General features: G+C 27.8%; 3 protein-coding genes across 6 annotated transcripts; all 3 read left to right on the forward strand.

The window, feature by feature from the left end:
* The first annotated feature begins 389 nt into the window (after positions 1-389).
* Positions 390-4,902, forward strand: LOC136772377 (neprilysin-like). Of its 2 annotated transcripts, none has more exons than XM_066725315.1 (18): positions 390-447; positions 609-682; positions 818-979; positions 1,051-1,134; positions 1,259-1,470; positions 1,994-2,194; positions 2,279-2,392; positions 2,458-2,599; positions 2,666-2,786; positions 2,907-3,000; positions 3,073-3,246; positions 3,323-3,426; positions 3,504-3,562; positions 3,636-3,687; positions 3,765-3,832; positions 3,974-4,113; positions 4,198-4,365; positions 4,433-4,902. In XM_066725315.1, exons 1-18 carry the CDS (start codon positions 392-394, stop codon positions 4,607-4,609), a joined length of 2,202 nt encoding a protein of 733 aa, XP_066581412.1. In that variant the 5' UTR covers positions 390-391; the 3' UTR covers positions 4,610-4,902. The 2 variants fall into 2 exon arrangements, with proteins under 2 accessions (XP_066581412.1, XP_066581413.1); XM_066725316.1 differs by having other exon boundaries at positions 421-447; positions 653-682.
* Positions 4,903-6,741: 1,839 nt separating this feature from the next.
* LOC136772378 (membrane metallo-endopeptidase-like 1) lies at positions 6,742-12,241 on the forward strand. 2 transcript variants are annotated; one of them, XM_066725317.1, is made up of 18 exons: positions 6,742-6,936; positions 7,108-7,181; positions 7,273-7,434; positions 7,502-7,585; positions 7,708-7,919; positions 8,008-8,208; positions 8,296-8,409; positions 8,480-8,621; positions 8,689-8,809; positions 9,003-9,096; positions 9,167-9,340; positions 9,417-9,520; positions 9,598-9,656; positions 9,730-9,781; positions 9,853-9,920; positions 10,062-10,201; positions 10,286-10,453; positions 10,521-12,241. In XM_066725317.1, exons 1-18 carry the CDS (start codon positions 6,881-6,883, stop codon positions 10,695-10,697), a joined length of 2,202 nt encoding a protein of 733 aa, XP_066581414.1. In that variant the 5' UTR covers positions 6,742-6,880; the 3' UTR covers positions 10,698-12,241. The 2 variants fall into 2 exon arrangements, with proteins under 2 accessions (XP_066581414.1, XP_066581415.1); XM_066725318.1 differs by lacking the exon at positions 10,521-12,241 and having other exon boundaries at positions 10,062-10,205; positions 10,286-10,423.
* An 864-nt stretch (positions 12,242-13,105) lies between these two features.
* Positions 13,106-17,043, forward strand: LOC136772374 (endothelin-converting enzyme 1-like). Of its 2 annotated transcripts, XM_066725311.1 has the most exons (18): positions 13,106-13,207; positions 13,395-13,468; positions 13,569-13,730; positions 13,801-13,884; positions 13,998-14,212; positions 14,303-14,503; positions 14,591-14,704; positions 14,770-14,911; positions 14,978-15,098; positions 15,247-15,340; positions 15,410-15,583; positions 15,655-15,758; positions 15,836-15,894; positions 15,970-16,021; positions 16,094-16,161; positions 16,302-16,441; positions 16,532-16,699; positions 16,780-17,043. In XM_066725311.1, exons 1-18 carry the CDS (start codon positions 13,143-13,145, stop codon positions 16,954-16,956), a joined length of 2,214 nt encoding a protein of 737 aa, XP_066581408.1. In that variant the 5' UTR covers positions 13,106-13,142; the 3' UTR covers positions 16,957-17,043. The 2 variants fall into 2 exon arrangements, with proteins under 2 accessions (XP_066581408.1, XP_066581409.1); XM_066725312.1 differs by lacking the exon at positions 13,569-13,730 and having other exon boundaries at positions 13,107-13,207.
* The last annotated feature ends 1,384 nt before the right edge of the window (positions 17,044-18,427 follow it).

Genomic DNA, 18,427 nt, shown 5'->3' on the forward strand with positions numbered 1-18,427 from the left:
GATGAGAGGCTATATGTTTAAATTAAAAATTATCTTGAAAACAGTCTATTAATACATGTAACACTTGCTTATAATTCTGTCGAAAACTCGATAAATGAATAAATTATGTAGCAACTAATAAACCTCTTGTAGTATAATCAGCCCATAAAATTTTAAATTATCTTTGAAGATACAATCTCGACATTCTTTACCTTCTTTTACGTTGTATAAGTTACCTAAATCTTTTGCACGTGATATAATAAAAACCCCGTATAATTTACTGGATTTGTTATCAGCAAGAAACTATTCAGTTATCAGTAAAATTAGCCTTTATATAAGTTTTGGAAAAATATAAATTGCGAAAAAATATCATATTCAGTCATACTATAAATTAGTATAGTATAGGAATATAATGAGTCGGTCAAGATTGGAATTTGTTAACATTCAATATGCTACGACGCTGTTTGTGTAAGATATATTATTTTATTTCAACTTTCTCCTATAAATACTAAGAAATTTTATTGTATCAGGATTTGGCATGTATTTCGAATTATCTTAGATTCGAATAATGGAAAAATTTTTTGTTATTGCTTGTGCTATTATAGAATTTATTCTAGATTATTTTTCAGGATTGTTTTATTAATATCTATTAATCATGCTAAAAAATATGAAGTTTGTAACTCCGTAGCTTGCATAAAACTTGGTAAGTATAGCTTAGATTACTTGTAAATATTTACTTGTTTTGTCTAAAATGATTATTGAAATAGAATTTTTATAATTTTTTGCACACACACACACACACATGTTTCAATTCATCTTGTTAAATTATTTATTGTAGCAGGGGAACTTTTAACAAGTATAGACAGTTCAGTAGATACCTGTACGAGTTTGTATGATTACACTTGTGGCAACTTTCATCGTATACATCCTTTAAAAAGTTCAAAGTTAAAATCTGCCCAACTAGATATTATTGGAAATAGTAATGCGAAAGAAATATTAAGTATGTAATGTGTATTTATTTATATATATGTATGAACTTCCAATCTCTTAACTTAGAAATAATTCTTACAGAACTATTAGAAGAGGCCGATTTACCTACGGATACTAGAGCCTTCAAGTATGCTAAAACACTTTATCGTCAGTGCATGGATACCAGTAATTATATCATTATTATTATTACATTGTACACAAAAATTTGTATTACCGATTGCGTATAATAGTTTGAACTTCTTTATTCTCACCAAATAACAAAAATTACTATATTATTTTATTATTATAGCTACCTTAAACAAAATAGGAGTAAAACCTTTGTTGGAGTGGATCGATAAATTTGGTGGTTGGCCAATGATATCACAAGCACCTAATGCTACTGATGATATTGCCCAAATTTGGGAAAATCTTTATGTGGAATTGCATCAAACAATAGATATACTTCCCTTTGTTTTTTATTCAGATGTTGATTCTGATAATTCTAGCAACATTGTGCTGATGGTGATTATACGTTTATAATATACTACTTAGGGATCATCTTCTTTCAATACTATTTTTTAAGCTTTATTGGAGTTTTGTATTAAACAATCATGAAAACATTTTATATTTTAGCTTTGATATTATATGTATTAATATATGAAGGATGTTTAGGAATTTTTATAAATTTAAATAAGAGAGAGAATTGACTGCAGAGAGTTTCGATAACATTCATTTAAAAAAAGACGGTACAAGTATAATATTATTGGAGATATTATGGGTACTATACTATTTACATGGATAATATTGAGACGTTTTACAGTGAATTTTATTTTCCTTCTTTTACTTTATGAACATTTCTGAACACCCTAAAAATATTAATGAATATAATATCAAAACTCAAACAGAGCATGTTTTCATGGCTCCTTAAAAAATTCTAAAAGATGTCCAAAAAAGCCATATTTAAAGGAGATGATCTTATCAATATTAATATTTATATAATATAATTCAATGGTCTATTACTATCGTAAACAACGGATTATTGCAGCTGACCTATTCCGAACAGTTTTTGCAAAAAGATATTTTCAATACAAAAAATAAGCTTAATCAAGAGAAGCTGCGTCATTATAGAGCTTATATGATGAATGTGGCACAATATTTAGCTGAAGCTTCCAATAAAAACATATCCCGAAAAATTCTGAAAAGGGATGTGAAAGATGTTATGAAACTTACATCTAAAATAGCAAAAGTAATATAATCCTTATACTATAAAAAAAAATTATGATATCATTTACTTATTTGTATTTATAATGAATATTTTTACAATGTATAGGTGATGCCTTCGATAATTGACTTTTCGTCGATGTTGAAATCAATTCATGCGTCATCAATTGAACATTTTCAAGCTGATTTTGATCAAATTTCACTGAATAATAGCTTCCTTAAGGTATATTTATCTGACTTATCATACAAAAAACTCAGAGAGATTTTATTAACAACTGATGCTTGCAGATTAACTGGTTGCGTTTAATTAACAAAATTTATGAACCTGCTCACATTAATATTAACAAAACGGAGCCGATAAAGGTGTATTCGACTGATTTTATTAAGAAAATATTTTCTATAATGGATAAAGAATCACCAAAAACGATCAGTAAGGATGTAGATAAACTAATTAGAAATGTATCATAAAAATAAAAAAATCATTCTTATGTTATAGTTAACTACTTAATGTGGACATTTGTCTCAAAAGTCGTGCAGTATACAGACACAAAATTGTATAATATTAGTAATAACTATACTGATTTATTTTATGGCACAACGAACGGTAATGAAGAAAGGTATCATATTTAAAAAACTCATTATACTTTTATTTTTTCGATCTTATCTCATTTTTTTGACAATTCTTACACTGAAAGAGTTTATTGAAATTTAATAAAAATATTTGAATCACATTTCAGAGCGAAACTTTGCTTAAAAAGTAAAGATAACTTTGCAGAAGCTATAGCATACGCCTATATTCAGAAATATTTCAATGACGAATCAAAGAATAAGGTAGGATATAATCTTACCAAAATTATTACCATAGTCGCTGATTTAATTAAATTGAGTTTTTTTATTATTAAGGTCGAAATTATGATTGATAATATCAAGCATTCTCTTGAAAATCTTATCAAAAACAATACTTGGATGGACAAAACTACACAAATAGAGTCAATAAAAAAGCTGAAAAAAATAAATGCTTTGGTTGGATATCCATCTTACTTTAGTAAAAAATATATAGATGAGAACTTCAATATGGTAAGAATTTATGAATGACATATATGATAGTTAGTTCTAGCTCGGTACAACGCATTTTATATTATGGCTCTTACAGGCTACTTCATTAGGAAATGTATTTTTTGATAATATGTTGATTGTAAATAAGTTTATTTCTACAAAATTGTTAAAGAAGCTAAAAGAAAAAATTGATCGTGAAAAGTAAGTGGAATATAAACATAGCATTTTTAGCCTAATAAAATAATAGATACTATAGGATTTTAAAATTTTCTTCGCAGATGGTTGGTTGACCCCTTGGTAGCAAACTCATTTTATGACCCCTATTTCAACACTATAAGTATGTTCAATTAAGTATATGCTAAATATAAGCAAAAATTAATTAAAGCATTAATTAATTTCTTGATTTCTAGTAATAACAGCTGGTATTATGAAGTATCCATATTTTCACAAAGATTTTCCTGAGTAAACATTTTCATTTGCTTTAACATATAATGTAAATATTCGTCATTATATACAATTTATTCATTTTTTTATTGTAGTTCGATTAATTACGGTGCACTGGGCTTGGTTATTGGTCACGAACTATCGCATGCTTTCGATGTCGTAGGTAAGAATGAAACAAAAGATGAGAAAGTATTATTAAAATATTTTTTTAATGATATTCTCTGCACAATACCGAATTATACTATATTTATTATCGAAAAAGATAGCTAAATTTCTCGTTATAACAATAGATACTTATTTTAAGGTCGATTGTTTGATTATAATGGTAACGTGGTTCAGTGGTGGAGCAACGAAACTACTGATAATTATAATAAACAAACATCGTGTTTCATAAAACGGTATTCGAAACCTTTTTTTATAAGGAATTCAAACATCACTCTTATGGTAGCTATTATCATTTGTATTTATTATTTATTAATACTATTTTTTAAATAGGATCCTGCTATCCATAAAAATGATCATTTTTAGATCGGAGCTAATTTAACTTTAGGAGAGAATCTGGCCGATTCTACTGGGTTGATAGCGACGTTCCTAGCGTTTCAAAACAAGAAAATAAAAGAATCAATACCTGATATAAGATTACCCGGTCTTGAGCATTTATCCGATTATCAACTTTTCTTTACTAGTTTTGCAAATGTGAGTAGAGTATCAGACCTTTCAGTAAAATTGTTTGTTCATGGTAATAAATATTTGTGTTTTTCAGTCATGGTGTTCTATTATGCAAACAGAGCATGCATCATTTTTATTACCAACTCAAACACATTCACCAGATAATGTAAGGGTAGATGTTAGTTCATCAAACTTTCCCACTTACGCAGAATTATTTAACTGTACATTGAATTCAAAAATGAATCCTGTTGACAAATGCCATCTGTGGTAGATAAGATTAATATAAAGAAATGTTCAACGTTGTTTAAGTTCTTATGATTAAATAAATCAATTATAAGTTCCAATGCACACATTTAATAATTCAAAAAAGATTAATATTATAATTTTAATTCTACTTTCACAGTCGTTCACAGTAATGTTCATGTAGCTATTTTTTACAACCCATACTTGAATAATAATTAGAATTTATTTAAAAATAACTATTTCCATACAGGTGAATTTATTGCTTTATGTGTGTGTGCTTTTCAACATTTGTGCAAAAATAATATAACTTGAAAATTGCTAGTTTTATTAAATTCCAGGGGCATTTTTTTTAGCGAAAATTCGATATACATATTTTAAAAAGGACTCTTTTTTTATTATTATAATAAAAAAGTATTAAAATGAATTGAATAAACATATATTTTAGATAATATGCAGCTGTTCTCAATTATGAAAAAACTGCAAATTTTGTTAAAATAGACGAAAAGGTATAAGCTTAAAACTTTTGAATATTGAATATCTTACATAAATGTGTATGTAAATTGAATATGAAGCAGTTGCTGCTATTATTTGTTTCAGAAAAAAGTGATTGTTAGAAATAAAATTAAAAACAATAGTACATTGTGTTACAAGGGACGAAAGTTGCCGTTTGCAGACGAGTGTGAAGTTGGCGGCACGAGCGAAGCGAGTGCTGCCATCACACGAGTCCAAACGGCAATTTCGTCCCGCGTAACACATGATACTTTTTATTACAAGTGCATCAATTAGATGCATATAAAAGAAAAATGATAATAGATGATTTGATATTTTATTTGTTATTGTGATATATTAATTCACTTTCGTTAAATCGTAAGCTGCTAATCTTCTAGTATTTAAAGAATACTGCGCCATGGAATTCAATAGGGAAAATATGGCAGAGCACGTTTGCCGGGGGTGCAGGGGGCAAAGCCCCTGCTGGGGGTGCAGGGGGCGAAGCCCCTGCTGGGGGTGCAGGGGGCGAAGCCCCCGCTGGGGGTATGGGGGCAAAGCCCCCATAAGCAAACAACAATAAAATTATAAGTTTTTTATTTTATTTGCAATTTATGTACATATGTGAAGTCATTATAATTAAGTTAAAGTTAAGTATATTTATTTTTTAATATGGGAAGAATTTAATAACAAATATGAAGACGAAACTTCCATTTAGTAATTAGATATATAAATGTAAGTTTTCAAATCATATCCTTTATTAAACTAAAAACTGTATATTCTTTTACAAATTATAATTATTATATTAATTTATAATTAAATGCACCAGTTTTCAATATAAATAACAAAAATTAATAGTAAGCATTACCATCACATTAATTTCAATGAGGTTTGGAACATTAGAGTGGTATTAGCTTTATACTAATGATATTGAACAATTGTTGAAAACAATAGAGATTGGTTGTTTCTCTTTAACATCATTTTTGACGAGTCCTTCCTCATTCAAAGGTTTGATAATTTTATTTGCATTATATTGTGCGCCATTTTATCAACATTTTCTTCACTTAAGCAATTTTCTTTATTAGTGTGCATTATTTTTATGCGTCCTCACTTAGCACAATTAGCAAAAATTAATTAAGCTTTTTGAAAGTTTATCACAGTTAGTTTAACGTTTGAACATAAGTGTTATGTCAATTGCAGTACTTGCTTTTGTTTTTAACGATTTATCAACAAATTGCTATGACTACGCAGCATGTTCAGTGCAAACATCTATTCCTCCCCGAAAATAACTACCCAAGGGACGAAAATGAGATAAGCTGTACCTGAGCATGCGCAAACTATACTGGCATGAAAACGGCTGATTTCGACTTGCAAAACTGCTCTGAAAACAGCCATTTTACATGCACGTGTGATAAAAATTTCGAGTATCGATGATAGGCTGCGTATATAAGTTAAACATTACCTTGAAAAAGCTTATCTATAGATATAAAATTTATTCATCATTTTTTTTAAATTCTATATATAAATAAATAATGTAGCAGTAATAATTCTGTTGTGTAGTGTAAATTTAATCATAAAAACGAAAATCAGCTTTTAAGGTAGATGCTCGACATTCGTTTTACCTTCTTTTTCATCGTATGTTACTTAACATTTTAAACGTGATGTAATAAAAAAGCAGATATAATTTACAGGATTAGCTATCAGTGGGAGACTTCATTTATGTTTAAAGTTTGCGTTGATATAAATTTTGGAAAAACATATGTTGCGGAAAAGGATTATTTAGTTATACTATAGTTTTGTCTGCAGAAATACAATGAGTCGGTCAAGCTTTGATGTTTTTAAAAATCAATATGTTACAAAGTTGCTAGTGTAAGATGAATTATTTTGCTTCATTTTTCTCCAATAAATACTATGAAGTTCTTTTCGGATTTTATTATATATTTAGAATTATCTTAGATTGTTACACTGTGTGTGTGTGTGTGAATACATTTTGTGTCATTAATTATACTATTAAAGAATTCATTCTGGATTCATTTTCAGGATAGCTTTATTAATTTCTTTTAATGATGCTGCGGATTATACGGTTTGCCATGCCGAAGTTTGTGTTCAATTCGGTAGGTATTGTTAATTTTATTGAAAACCAAAAAGAATCTTCATCGTTTTTTACAAATTTCTCATTAAGATTTGTTGTATTATTTATTATAGCAAAGGATCTTAAAACCAGTATAAACAATTCAGTAGACATTTGTACAAGTTTATATGATTATACCTGTAGTAATTTTCATCTTCTACATCCTTTGAATAGCTCAGAGTTAAAATCTGCTCAACTAGATATTATTGAAGATAAAAATTCTGAAGAAATAATAAGTATGTTAAACGTGCTCATTTATATGTATAAACTTTAAATCTCTTAAATCACAAATAATTGTTGTAGCACTATTGGAAGAGGCAGATTTACCTACGGATACTAGAGCCTTCAAGCATGCTAAGAAACTTTTTCGTCAATGCATGGATACTGGTAATTATATTAATGTTTTGGTTATTTACACAAATTTGTATTACCATTAGTTTATAAAAGTTCAATATTTTTGATCCCCTCATTGAACTATAAACATTTTTGTACATGTTATTGTAATATAGCTAACTTGGACAAAATAGGAGTAAAACCTCTATTGGAGTGGATCGATAAATTTGGTGGTTGGCCAATGATAGTACAATCATCCAATGCTAATCATAATCTTGACCGAATATGGGAAAATCTTTATGTAGAATTACATCAAATAACAGAATCCATTCCATTCCTTTTTTATCCGGATGTTGATTCGGATAACTCCAGTAGAATGGTGCTAATAGTAATTATAAGTTTATAATATTACTTAGTATTAATATTCAATATGAATTCAATGTTCCATCATAATCGTAAATCACTGATTATTTTAGTTGGCTTGTTCAGAACCGTTTCTGCAAAAAGACATTTTCATGGTAAATAGTACGCATAATCAAGAGAAGCTACGTCATTATGAAGATTATATGATGAAAGTGGCACAATATGTAGCTGAAGCTTCCGATAAAAAATTATCCCTACAAATTCTGAAAAAAGATGTAAGCGATGTTTTGAATCTGGTCTCTAAAATCGCAAAGGTAATACGTACAATTCTTATTTTACACACACACACACAAAGGTAATAATTTTACTTATGATATAATGAATATTTTTACATTGTACAGGCAATTCCTTCAGCAGATGAATTTTCGATGATGTTGGAGTCAATTCATGCTTCACCAATTGAAAAATTTCAAGCTGAATTTAATCAAATTCCACTAAATAATAGCTTTCTTAAGGTATACTTATCTTTGACTCTAATTACATAAACTATAAAATAAGATTTTATTAATAAAGTGATATCTATAGATAGATTGGCTACGTTTAATTAAAAAAACGTATGAACTCGCTGAAATTAATATTAATCAAACGGAACCAATAAAGGTTTACACGTCTGAGTATATTAAAGAAATATTTGAAATAATGGATAAAGAATCACCAAAGACAATTAGTAAGGATACCAATAAAATAGTTAAAAGAAATATCATTTAATTAAAAGAATAATTTCAATTTTATAGTCAACTACTTAATGTGGACATTTATCTCCGAAATCGTTTCATACACAGATACAAAGATGCATAATATCCTTACTGATTTTAAAAATTCATTTTACAATGTAACGAATGAAAATCAAAACAGGTATAATATTTTCAAAAAAATCCTAATTACTTTTATTTTATTGATCTGATTTGATTTTATTAACAAATCTCACATCAGGACTTATTTAGTTTAGACTAAGTAAGAATAATTAATAATGCCAGAGGTTATTTTTTTCAATTCTTACAAAAATAGTTTGCTACAATTTAATTAAAATATGTGAAATCAATTTTAGGAGGGTGTTTTGTTTAAATATTAAAGATAGTTTTACAGACGCTATAGCACACGCCTATGTTAAAAAATATTTCAAAGAGGAATCAAAGAATAAAGTATGATTATTTTAACCAAAATATTACTACAGCCACAGAGTTAGTTAAATTGAGTATTTCCATTATTAAGGTTCAAATTATGGTTGACAATATCAAAATATCACTTGAAGATATTATACATAAAAGTACCTGGATGGATAAAAACACACAAATGGAATCAGTGAGAAAGCTGCAAAAAATCAACGCTTTGGTTGGATATCCATCTTACTTTAGTAATAAATATATAGATGAAGCATTTAATATGGTAAGAGTTTTTGATCGATTTAAGAAGAAGTTATTTTAAAAACTTTAAACCAATTTATATAATGATTTATTGGCAGACCACTTCACTAGGAAATATATTTTTTGAAAACATAGTAATTGTTAATAAGTTTACGTGTAAAAAATTGTTAAAAAAGCTAAGGGAAAAGATAGATCGTAAAAAGTAAATGTAACATTATTATAACATTTCTACACCTACTAAGAAATAAATACTATTGTAATCTTCATATTTTTTCGCAGATGGTTGATTGATCCATTGGTAGCAAACTCATTTTATGACCCCTATTTCAACACTATAAGTATGTTCAATTAAATATATGCTAAATATAAGCAAAAATTAATTAAAGCATTAATTATTTTCTTGATTTCTAGTAATAGCAGCTGGTATTATGAAGTATCCGGTTTTTCACAAAGATCTTCCTGAGTAAACATTTTCATTTCTTTTCACATATAATGTAAATAATCGTCATTAATATATTAATTTTGTTGTCATAGTTCGATTAATTACGGTGCACTGGGCTTGGTTATTGGTCACGAACTATCGCATGCTTTTGATAATGTAGGTAAGCATGAAACAAAAGACGAGAACAACAGCATTTAAAATATTTTTTAACGAAATACTGTCCAATACCGAATTATACTATTTGTTACCGAAAAAATAGCTAGATCTCTCTCTTCTTATTATATGAAATACTTCTTTTTAGGTCGATTGTTTGATTATAATGGTAACGTGGTTGAGTGGTGGAGCAGAGAAACCAGTGAGAATTATGATAAACAAACATCATGTTTCTTAAAACAATTTTCGAAACCGTTCTTCATAAGGAACTCTAACGTCAGTGTTACAGTAGGTATTATCATTTGCACATCAGTTATTATTGCTATATTTTAAATAGAATCTTACTAAGACCATAAAAATAATCGTTTTTAGTTCGAAGCTAAATTAACTCTTGGAGAGAATATAGCTGATTCTGCTGGGTTAATAGCGGCATACCATGCGTTTCAAAACCAGAAGATAAAAGAATCTATACCTGACATAAGGTTACCCAGCCTTGAGCATTTATCCGATAGTCAACTTTTCTTCTTGAGTTTCGCAAATGTGAGCAGACTGGCAAACCTTTGAGCAAAGTATTTTGTTCATTGTAATAAGTGTTTGTGTTTTTCAGTTATGGTGTTCTATTACGAAAACAGAACACGCATTATTTACACTACCAACTGAAGTGCATTCTCCCGATAGTGTAAGGGTAGATATTAGTTCATCAAATTTTCTCTCTTATGCACAATTGTTTAACTGCATAGAGAATTCGCGAATGAATCCTGTTGACAAGTGTCAACTATGGTAAACAAGAGAAATATAAGGGAAGGTAGTCTAATTTGCATAGCTGCTTTCTTTGGACCATATTAATGTAATTTCATTGGTATAAAATATTTGTAGTTATAAACACACACGTAGTCGAAATGTTAAATGCATAAATGTTGTAGTTTTTTATTTTAATTGTTGCGTCAAGTGTTGTCTAGTTATTGTAAATAAACAGATTTTGTTTATTTTTTATCACTGATATAATTTTGAATAAGTTGTAAGAAAGAAGTCCTAATACTTTGCAATAAGTAATAATTTTGTTTATGTTAACTTCAGAAAACAAATTTAATTATATAGGGGGATATATAGTGATACATTCATTGTTCATATTTTAAAATGTATAGTTTTTATTCTTTTCTGATTTTTAAAAGAGTTACTTAAGTTGAATCACCTTCTAGCTTCCTATATTGGACCATATCATCTAATAATAAAAAATATAAAGTTTGGTGCGTCAGATTCTCAAAATAAATAAACAGCTCATAAAGCTGCTATCATTATATGTTCTCTTTAAAAAAAAAAATTATTCGAACCAGTGCGCGAGGAGGAGATAAATAATAAATACAAACTAATTTTGCTTGATTTTATTTAACACGTGGAGAAATAAATGAAGCAAGAATGTGTGAGCCAGTTTTAAAATGGATCACATAGTCTTACACAACAGCGAGCTCCAAAAGAAAAATATTATTACGCCTATTTTCATTTTCATAATTTTTAGTCCTTTTTAGAATGCCCTTGGTCCAAATTAGGCTACCCATTTCTTTGACTCTCAATAAAAAAAAATATTTTTAAGTGAAGCTTTCACATTTTATATTTTCTATTATCGATGAATAAATCTTTATAATATCTAACTTGAATTAGAATTTTCAGACGCCCACTTCGTTCTTACTTAAGTTATTCTTATTTAGTTTTCTTTTCATAAATTGCTTTGGTGATCTCCATTCAGCTACTTTTCCCTAATAATAATTATGAATCTTGTACAAGCTTTTAAGGTTAATTAAACCAAATATATGTTCCAAGGCATTGACTTAATAATCCGAAATTTTAAGAAATCATTGTTATAATTCTAAATTCATTTTAAATATCCTATAATAATACCTATAGAATTATTTTTTTATTTTATAACACATGTATAAATAACGCATAAACTTTATTAGAGAATAAGTGATTCTAAGAATGTAAAATTCATTAGTTTATAAATTTCAGCATTTTTTATAAAAGTATTGAGAATGCTTTAGAAAATTTACAGTTTTTACAAATCAAAAGAAAATTTTTTTAGCAAAAATTGAAAATATGCATTTTTAAGTATAGAAAACATTTTAATGATTATTATGCAAAAAAAAAAAAAAAATACAATTAATAGAATATACCAATGTATTTGATGATATAAAATTATCTAAAATTGTAACAAGACTGGAAAATATGCGAAGCCGTTGAAAAATTGATGTGCTTACAAGAATAAACTGCTTTGTCTTCTAAAATAAAAATCTAGTTTTAATGTATCATTTTCTGAAAGAATCAGTGAATTTTTACAAAGATTTGAAAACACCACTATTTTCTTAAAACTATATATATTTTAAAAAGTTGCTGAAATACATAGATTAATAATTAAAGCATTCAGAAATAATTTTTTTAAAATGATTTTACGCGTTATTTATTGAAACCAAAGGGTGGATGGATATGATTGTAAGAGATAGTAGACTCATATTTTTTTTCTAGAACTACCTTTCTAAGAATATACATATTTTCATTACTAGAGTGGCGAAATAAAACATTATTTTTTTAGTACTGATCAATTTTAGTGATATTTCTACGCATGGTCGAATGAAAAGCTTGCAGACATCTGAAAACACAATTAAAGGTGGAAGAAATTAAAGAAAAAATAAAAACGCTTCAACGATGGTGATAAAATAAGATTGAATCTTTTTAACGTCCAATGTTGTAGGAAGATGCTTATGTAAGGTGAATATGAAAAAGGTGCTCTAATATTCGTCTCAGAGAAAAGTTGATTGTTACTATAGATATTTATCATAAACTTAAGACATTGATGAGAGGCTGTGTATATAAATTAAACAATACTTTGACAACGCTTTTACAGATATAACATTTGTTTAGCATTTTCATGAAAACTCGATAACTGAATAAATCATATTGCTACCATAAACCTCTTGTGTGGTATAAATCTACCCATAAAATTTAAAATCAACTTTTAAGGTATGGTCACGACATTCTTTTTACAATCCTTTCCTTAGTATAAGTTACATAATAAATCTTTTAAACGTGGCATAATAAAAAAGTACGTATAATTTACAGGATTCATTATCAGCGATAAACTTTTCGTTTATCATTAAAATTTGCCTTCATAGAAGTTTTGGAAAAATATAAATTCTAACAAAGTCTCATTTTCCGTCATATCAGAGTTAAGTGTAGTATGAATATAATGAGACGGTTCAGCATGCAGCTATTTAATGATCATTATTTTACAAAGCTGTTTGCGTAAGACAACAAATTTTTCTATATTTTTTATTAATTCGCTTATAATAACCAAAAATCTTCAGTAAATATTAAAAAGTTCTAATGTATCTGGATTATAATACTTGAAATATTCTTAGATATTTTATACTGAAGATATTTTGTGTAATTAATTCGGCTATTACAGAATGCACTGTGATTTAATTTTCAGGATGGTTTTGTTCATTTCCTTTAATAATGCTGCAAAGTATGAGGTTTGCAAGACCCCAACCTGCGTTACACTAGGTACGTAATGTACATTTTATTTGATTTTTATTACAAACCCAGAAAGAATCTTTGTCAGATTTTCCATATTTTAATTTATTTTGTTAAATGAATTATGTAGCACGAGAACTTAAAACCAGTATCGACCATTCAATAGATATATGTAAGAGTTTGTATGATTACACTTGTGGCAATTTCCATCTTCTGCATGAGTTAACTCCTTCAGAAATACAGTATGACCAATTCACTGACATTGAAGCTAGGGTTTCTAGTAATATAAAAGGTATATATGTTAAAATTGATTTATTTGTATAAACCGCTAACCCACTACTTTATGTGAATAAATGTTACAGCACTTCTAGATGATACCAATTCAACAAAAGATACTAAGGCTTTCAAGTATCTAAAGAAACTTTATCATCAGTGCAAAGATACTAGTAATATATTATCATTCTTATTATTACTATAATGATTACATTATACAATATGTTTCCTAATATAGATCAGACTTTTCGATTTTTACAATATTACGAAAATTATTCATTTATAGAAATTTTGGATCAAATTGGAGTAAAACCTCTCTTGAAATGGATTCATAAGTTTGGTGGTTTTCCAATGCTTGATCAATCAGTACATTATAAAAAATATCTACGCAATATATGGGATCATCTTTATGTGGAAGTATATTCAACGGTAGAGAAAGTTCCATTTTTTGATATTAGTGCGGATATTGATTCCGATAATTCCAGCGTCAGGTTGCTAATGGTAAATATATATTTATAGAATAGTGTTTAATATCAACATTCAAAGTGGTACAATAGTCCACCACTATAGTAAATCCTTTTTTTATTACAGATAATTGAATCTGATCAGTTTTTAGACAGAGAAGTGTTCATGGTAGACAGTGCGGAAAATAAAGAAAAATTACGTCATTATGAAACTTATATGTTGAAAGTGTTGAATTATTTAGCGGAAGCTGCCGGTAAAAAATTGTCCCCTGAAATTCTGATTAAAGATGTTAGAGATGTTTTAAATCTTGTTTCTAATGTAACACAAGTAATATATCTTATTTTTTATAAAAGAGAAAACAATATTATCATTAAATGTTTATAATATAAAAATGAAAATTTTTATAATGTATAGGTAATGCCTTCGGATGAAGATGACTCGGAGATGTTGGTTTCAATTCATGCGATAAGTATTAAAAAGTTTCAAGCCGAATTTAATCAAATTCCACTGAGTAATGATTATCTTAAGGTACTTCTCAAAAACATTTTACACAAAAACGTAAATATGACTTCAATAATAATTAATGATTATAGATTGATTGGGTTGGTTTAATTAATAAAATATATGCCAATACGGGTATCACGATTGACCAAATGGAACCTATAAAGATATACACGCTTAAGTATATTCATGAAGTCTTTTCTATACTTGATAAAGAATCACCAAAAACTATCAGTAAGTTATTAATAAAATAATTCAAGCTATATAACTGAAATAATGTAATGTTTTTGTATTTTCTAGTTAACTATTTAATATGGACATTTATCTCAGAGCTAATACCGTACACAGATTCAACCATGTATAATCTGTATAATAATATGACTGATTTATTTCATGGTACTTCAAACACTACTCACGACAGGTATTTATAAAAATGATCTCTTATTTTGTTCAGCATATTCAAGATTAAGCCTATATTAGATGAAAACACTTACAAATGTTGGAGCTTTATTGAAATAATTTTAAATATATATAGTACCATGGTAAAATTTGCTTAAACTATATTTTAGGGCGCTATTTTGCTTACAAATAAAAGATAAATTGACAGTTCCAATGAGAAACGCCTATATACAGAAATATTTACCTAAAAGATCGAAGAATAAAGTATGGTAACTGTATAAAACTAGTCATTACAAACATTATAATTTTATGTTATTTTTTTTTCTTATTAAGATTCAAGAAATAATAGAAAATATCAAGAAGTCCCTTGAATATCTAATAATGAATAGTACTTGGATGGATGATGAAACGCAAATGAAATCAGTATACAAGCTGAGCAAAATCAAATCATTGGTTGGATTTCCTACTTACCTTAATAATGAATATATAGAGAAGAAAATTAATATAGTAAGCTTTTTCGTGATTTAAACAAAAATTATTTCAGTCGTTTTAAAAAATTTATGTTGTGGTTCTTGCAGACAACTCCTTTAGGAGACATATTTTTTGATAATATATTATTGGTGAATAAGTTTACCGTTACCGATTTATTGAAGTTATTAAGGCAGAAGATAGATGATGACAAGTAAGTGTGGTATAAGTTTAAAAAAAAAATTGTATCGTAAGAAAATATACATTACCAAAATATTTTCTTTTTTATAGTTGGGGGACAGATCCATTGGAAGTAAATGCAAATTATGACACAATTTTTAATAGGATAAGTGCGTCTAAATAAGTAAACCATTAATATATAAGAAAGTAATAATCCAAAAATTAATTTGATTCATTGTCTGTAGTAATCTCATCGGGTATTATGAAGTATCCATTCTTCAAGGACGATCTTCCTGAGTAATTATTTTTATTTGTTTTCACATTTAACTATATTAAGAAATCGTAATGAATATTAATGTTTTATTACAGTTCGATAAATTATGGTGCAATCGGAACGATTATTGGGCATGAACTATCGCATGCTTTTGATAACGTGGGTAAGGAAAATAAATATAAATATGACAATATTTTTAAATATATTTTAACTAATCTCTCCAGTACTGATCGAGTTTTAAGACATTTGTAATTAAAATAGATAAGATTTTCGTTTTTACACAAAATTAAATGCTTCGTTTAGGTCGACTATTTGACGCTAATGGTAACGTTGCTCAGTGGTGGGGCAACGAAACAGTTGAGAATTATGATAAAAGAACAATGTGTTTCGTAGAGCAATTTTCGAGATCTTTCTTTATAAGGAACTCAAATGTCACTGTTAAGGTAAGTATCATTTTAAGGACATGATTTTTTATTTTTTATTGCTATTTTTCATATAAGAACCTTCTAACGGTAAAAATGATATTTTTTTAGCTTAATGGTAAACTAACTTTGGCAGAGAATATTGCAGATTCTTCTGCGCTGATAGCAGCATTCGATGCGTTTCAAGAGCACAAAATAAAAAATTCAATACCTGATATAAGGTTACCAGACCTAGAATTTCTATCCGACGATCAACTCTTCTTCATTGGTTTTGCAAATGTTAGTAAAGTGATAAACATTTTTGAATGAAATATTTTTTTACTAATATATAGTAGAGTAATTACTTTTTCATTTTGTAGTCATGGTGCTCAATTACGGAAAGAAATGAAGCTTTATTTAGCTTTCCGACTAATAAACATGCTCCTGATAGTGTAAGAGTAGATGTTAGCGCATCAAACTTTCCTTCTTTCGCAGAGAAATTTAAGTGCGAAGAGAACTCAGAAATGAATCCTCCTAAAACATGTCGACTATGGTAACAGAAGTATTTTTGAAGTTATTAATTTTTGTACATATTTTTATGATTAAATAAAATAGAATGTAGTTATATAATCAAAACCAGCAAATATTATTTGTATTGTAATTTTATGTACTCGTTTTATTTACTTCTGTATTTTTATCTAATTTATTTTTATTCACGTGCGTCGAACAAAGCACGATATTTTACTACTGCTCGTTTTACGAGATATTATTGTATACTGTAAGTGTGTGAAAAGTGGCAGATAAGAGTTCGCATTAATTTATAGGAACAAAAAAAGATTGTAGTACAAGATTCAATACAATTACTGGTATAGTACAAAGAAAAAATGTCTATCAAAATCGCTATTCTGCAGGTATCAGCATCGACAATAACCAAAACTGTTATTTCCTTTGTCGAAGATTTCATGTTTCAACCTATATTGATTGTCAATTTACAATTAAGATGTTTTAGTTAATTATTGTAAAAGAAAATCCTCTGTTATTCAACAGATTTCTAATATTTTGCAGAAAGATTGCCGACAGTCTTCTGCAATGTAGGCTCCACTACCATTAAATAGCATATTCTATGTTGTATACGGAATGTATGAGGTCTACAACATATCTTTAAAATGCTACTACAGAACTTTCATAAAGTTTTGCTTTAAAAATAATTGCTGCGTCGAAAAATTGCAAACAAATTACAATTTAATACTAATTTGTTTGCTTTTATCTTAGGTAAGTCGTTTAGGAAAAATTGTTTACACTTCATTTTGGTAAAACGTTAGATACGATTCTAGTAGAATTTTTGACCTATCCACATGTTTCAATATTTTTAAGTGAAATAATCGTATTCTGTTTTACAAATACGCGTAGTTATAAATAATTTATACCAAAAACGTGACTGACTTTCTATTTTATTAAAAAATTTCCTGAAACTGAATTTGATTTTTAGTATCTAGAGTTCATACATATTTAGCAATACAATTTTTAAATATAAAAAAAACGATTAGAATTAATGACTATTTTTCAGTTGCTAGGACCCACACGTTCAAAAGACAAACAAACATTAAACATGGATATTACAGAATTTGCTGTTGGGCAATAGACACTTTGTAAATGCACTTTAAAGTTTATCATTACTATTTGCCTTGAAAAATATTTTTGAAAAACATTAGTGGCGAAAAAAACAATCGTACTGTATATTAGTGTAGTAAGAATATAACTCACCATTAGAGTGTACAGAGATGCATTGTTCGATTGTGAATAAGTATTACTTATTATATACGCTTCGGGTTGATGTTCATACTTCCGACAGTATTAGGACATATGTTAGTCCATCGAACCATTCTTCTTATAGAAATATTTTCAACTGTCCAGAGAATTCAAAGATGAATTCTGTTGATAAATGCTAATTATGGTAACAAGAGTAATATAACAAGGATTATACCAAATTGGGGTGTACCAGTTTACTTGATAAAATAAAACAATTGT

The sequence above is a fragment of the Prorops nasuta genome, unplaced genomic scaffold (assembly GCF_024137725.1).
Source record: "Prorops nasuta isolate Cenicafe-Biocafe unplaced genomic scaffold, Cenicafe_Pnas_1.2 PNAS00004, whole genome shotgun sequence".
Classification (NCBI taxonomy): domain Eukaryota; kingdom Metazoa; phylum Arthropoda; class Insecta; order Hymenoptera; family Bethylidae; genus Prorops; species Prorops nasuta.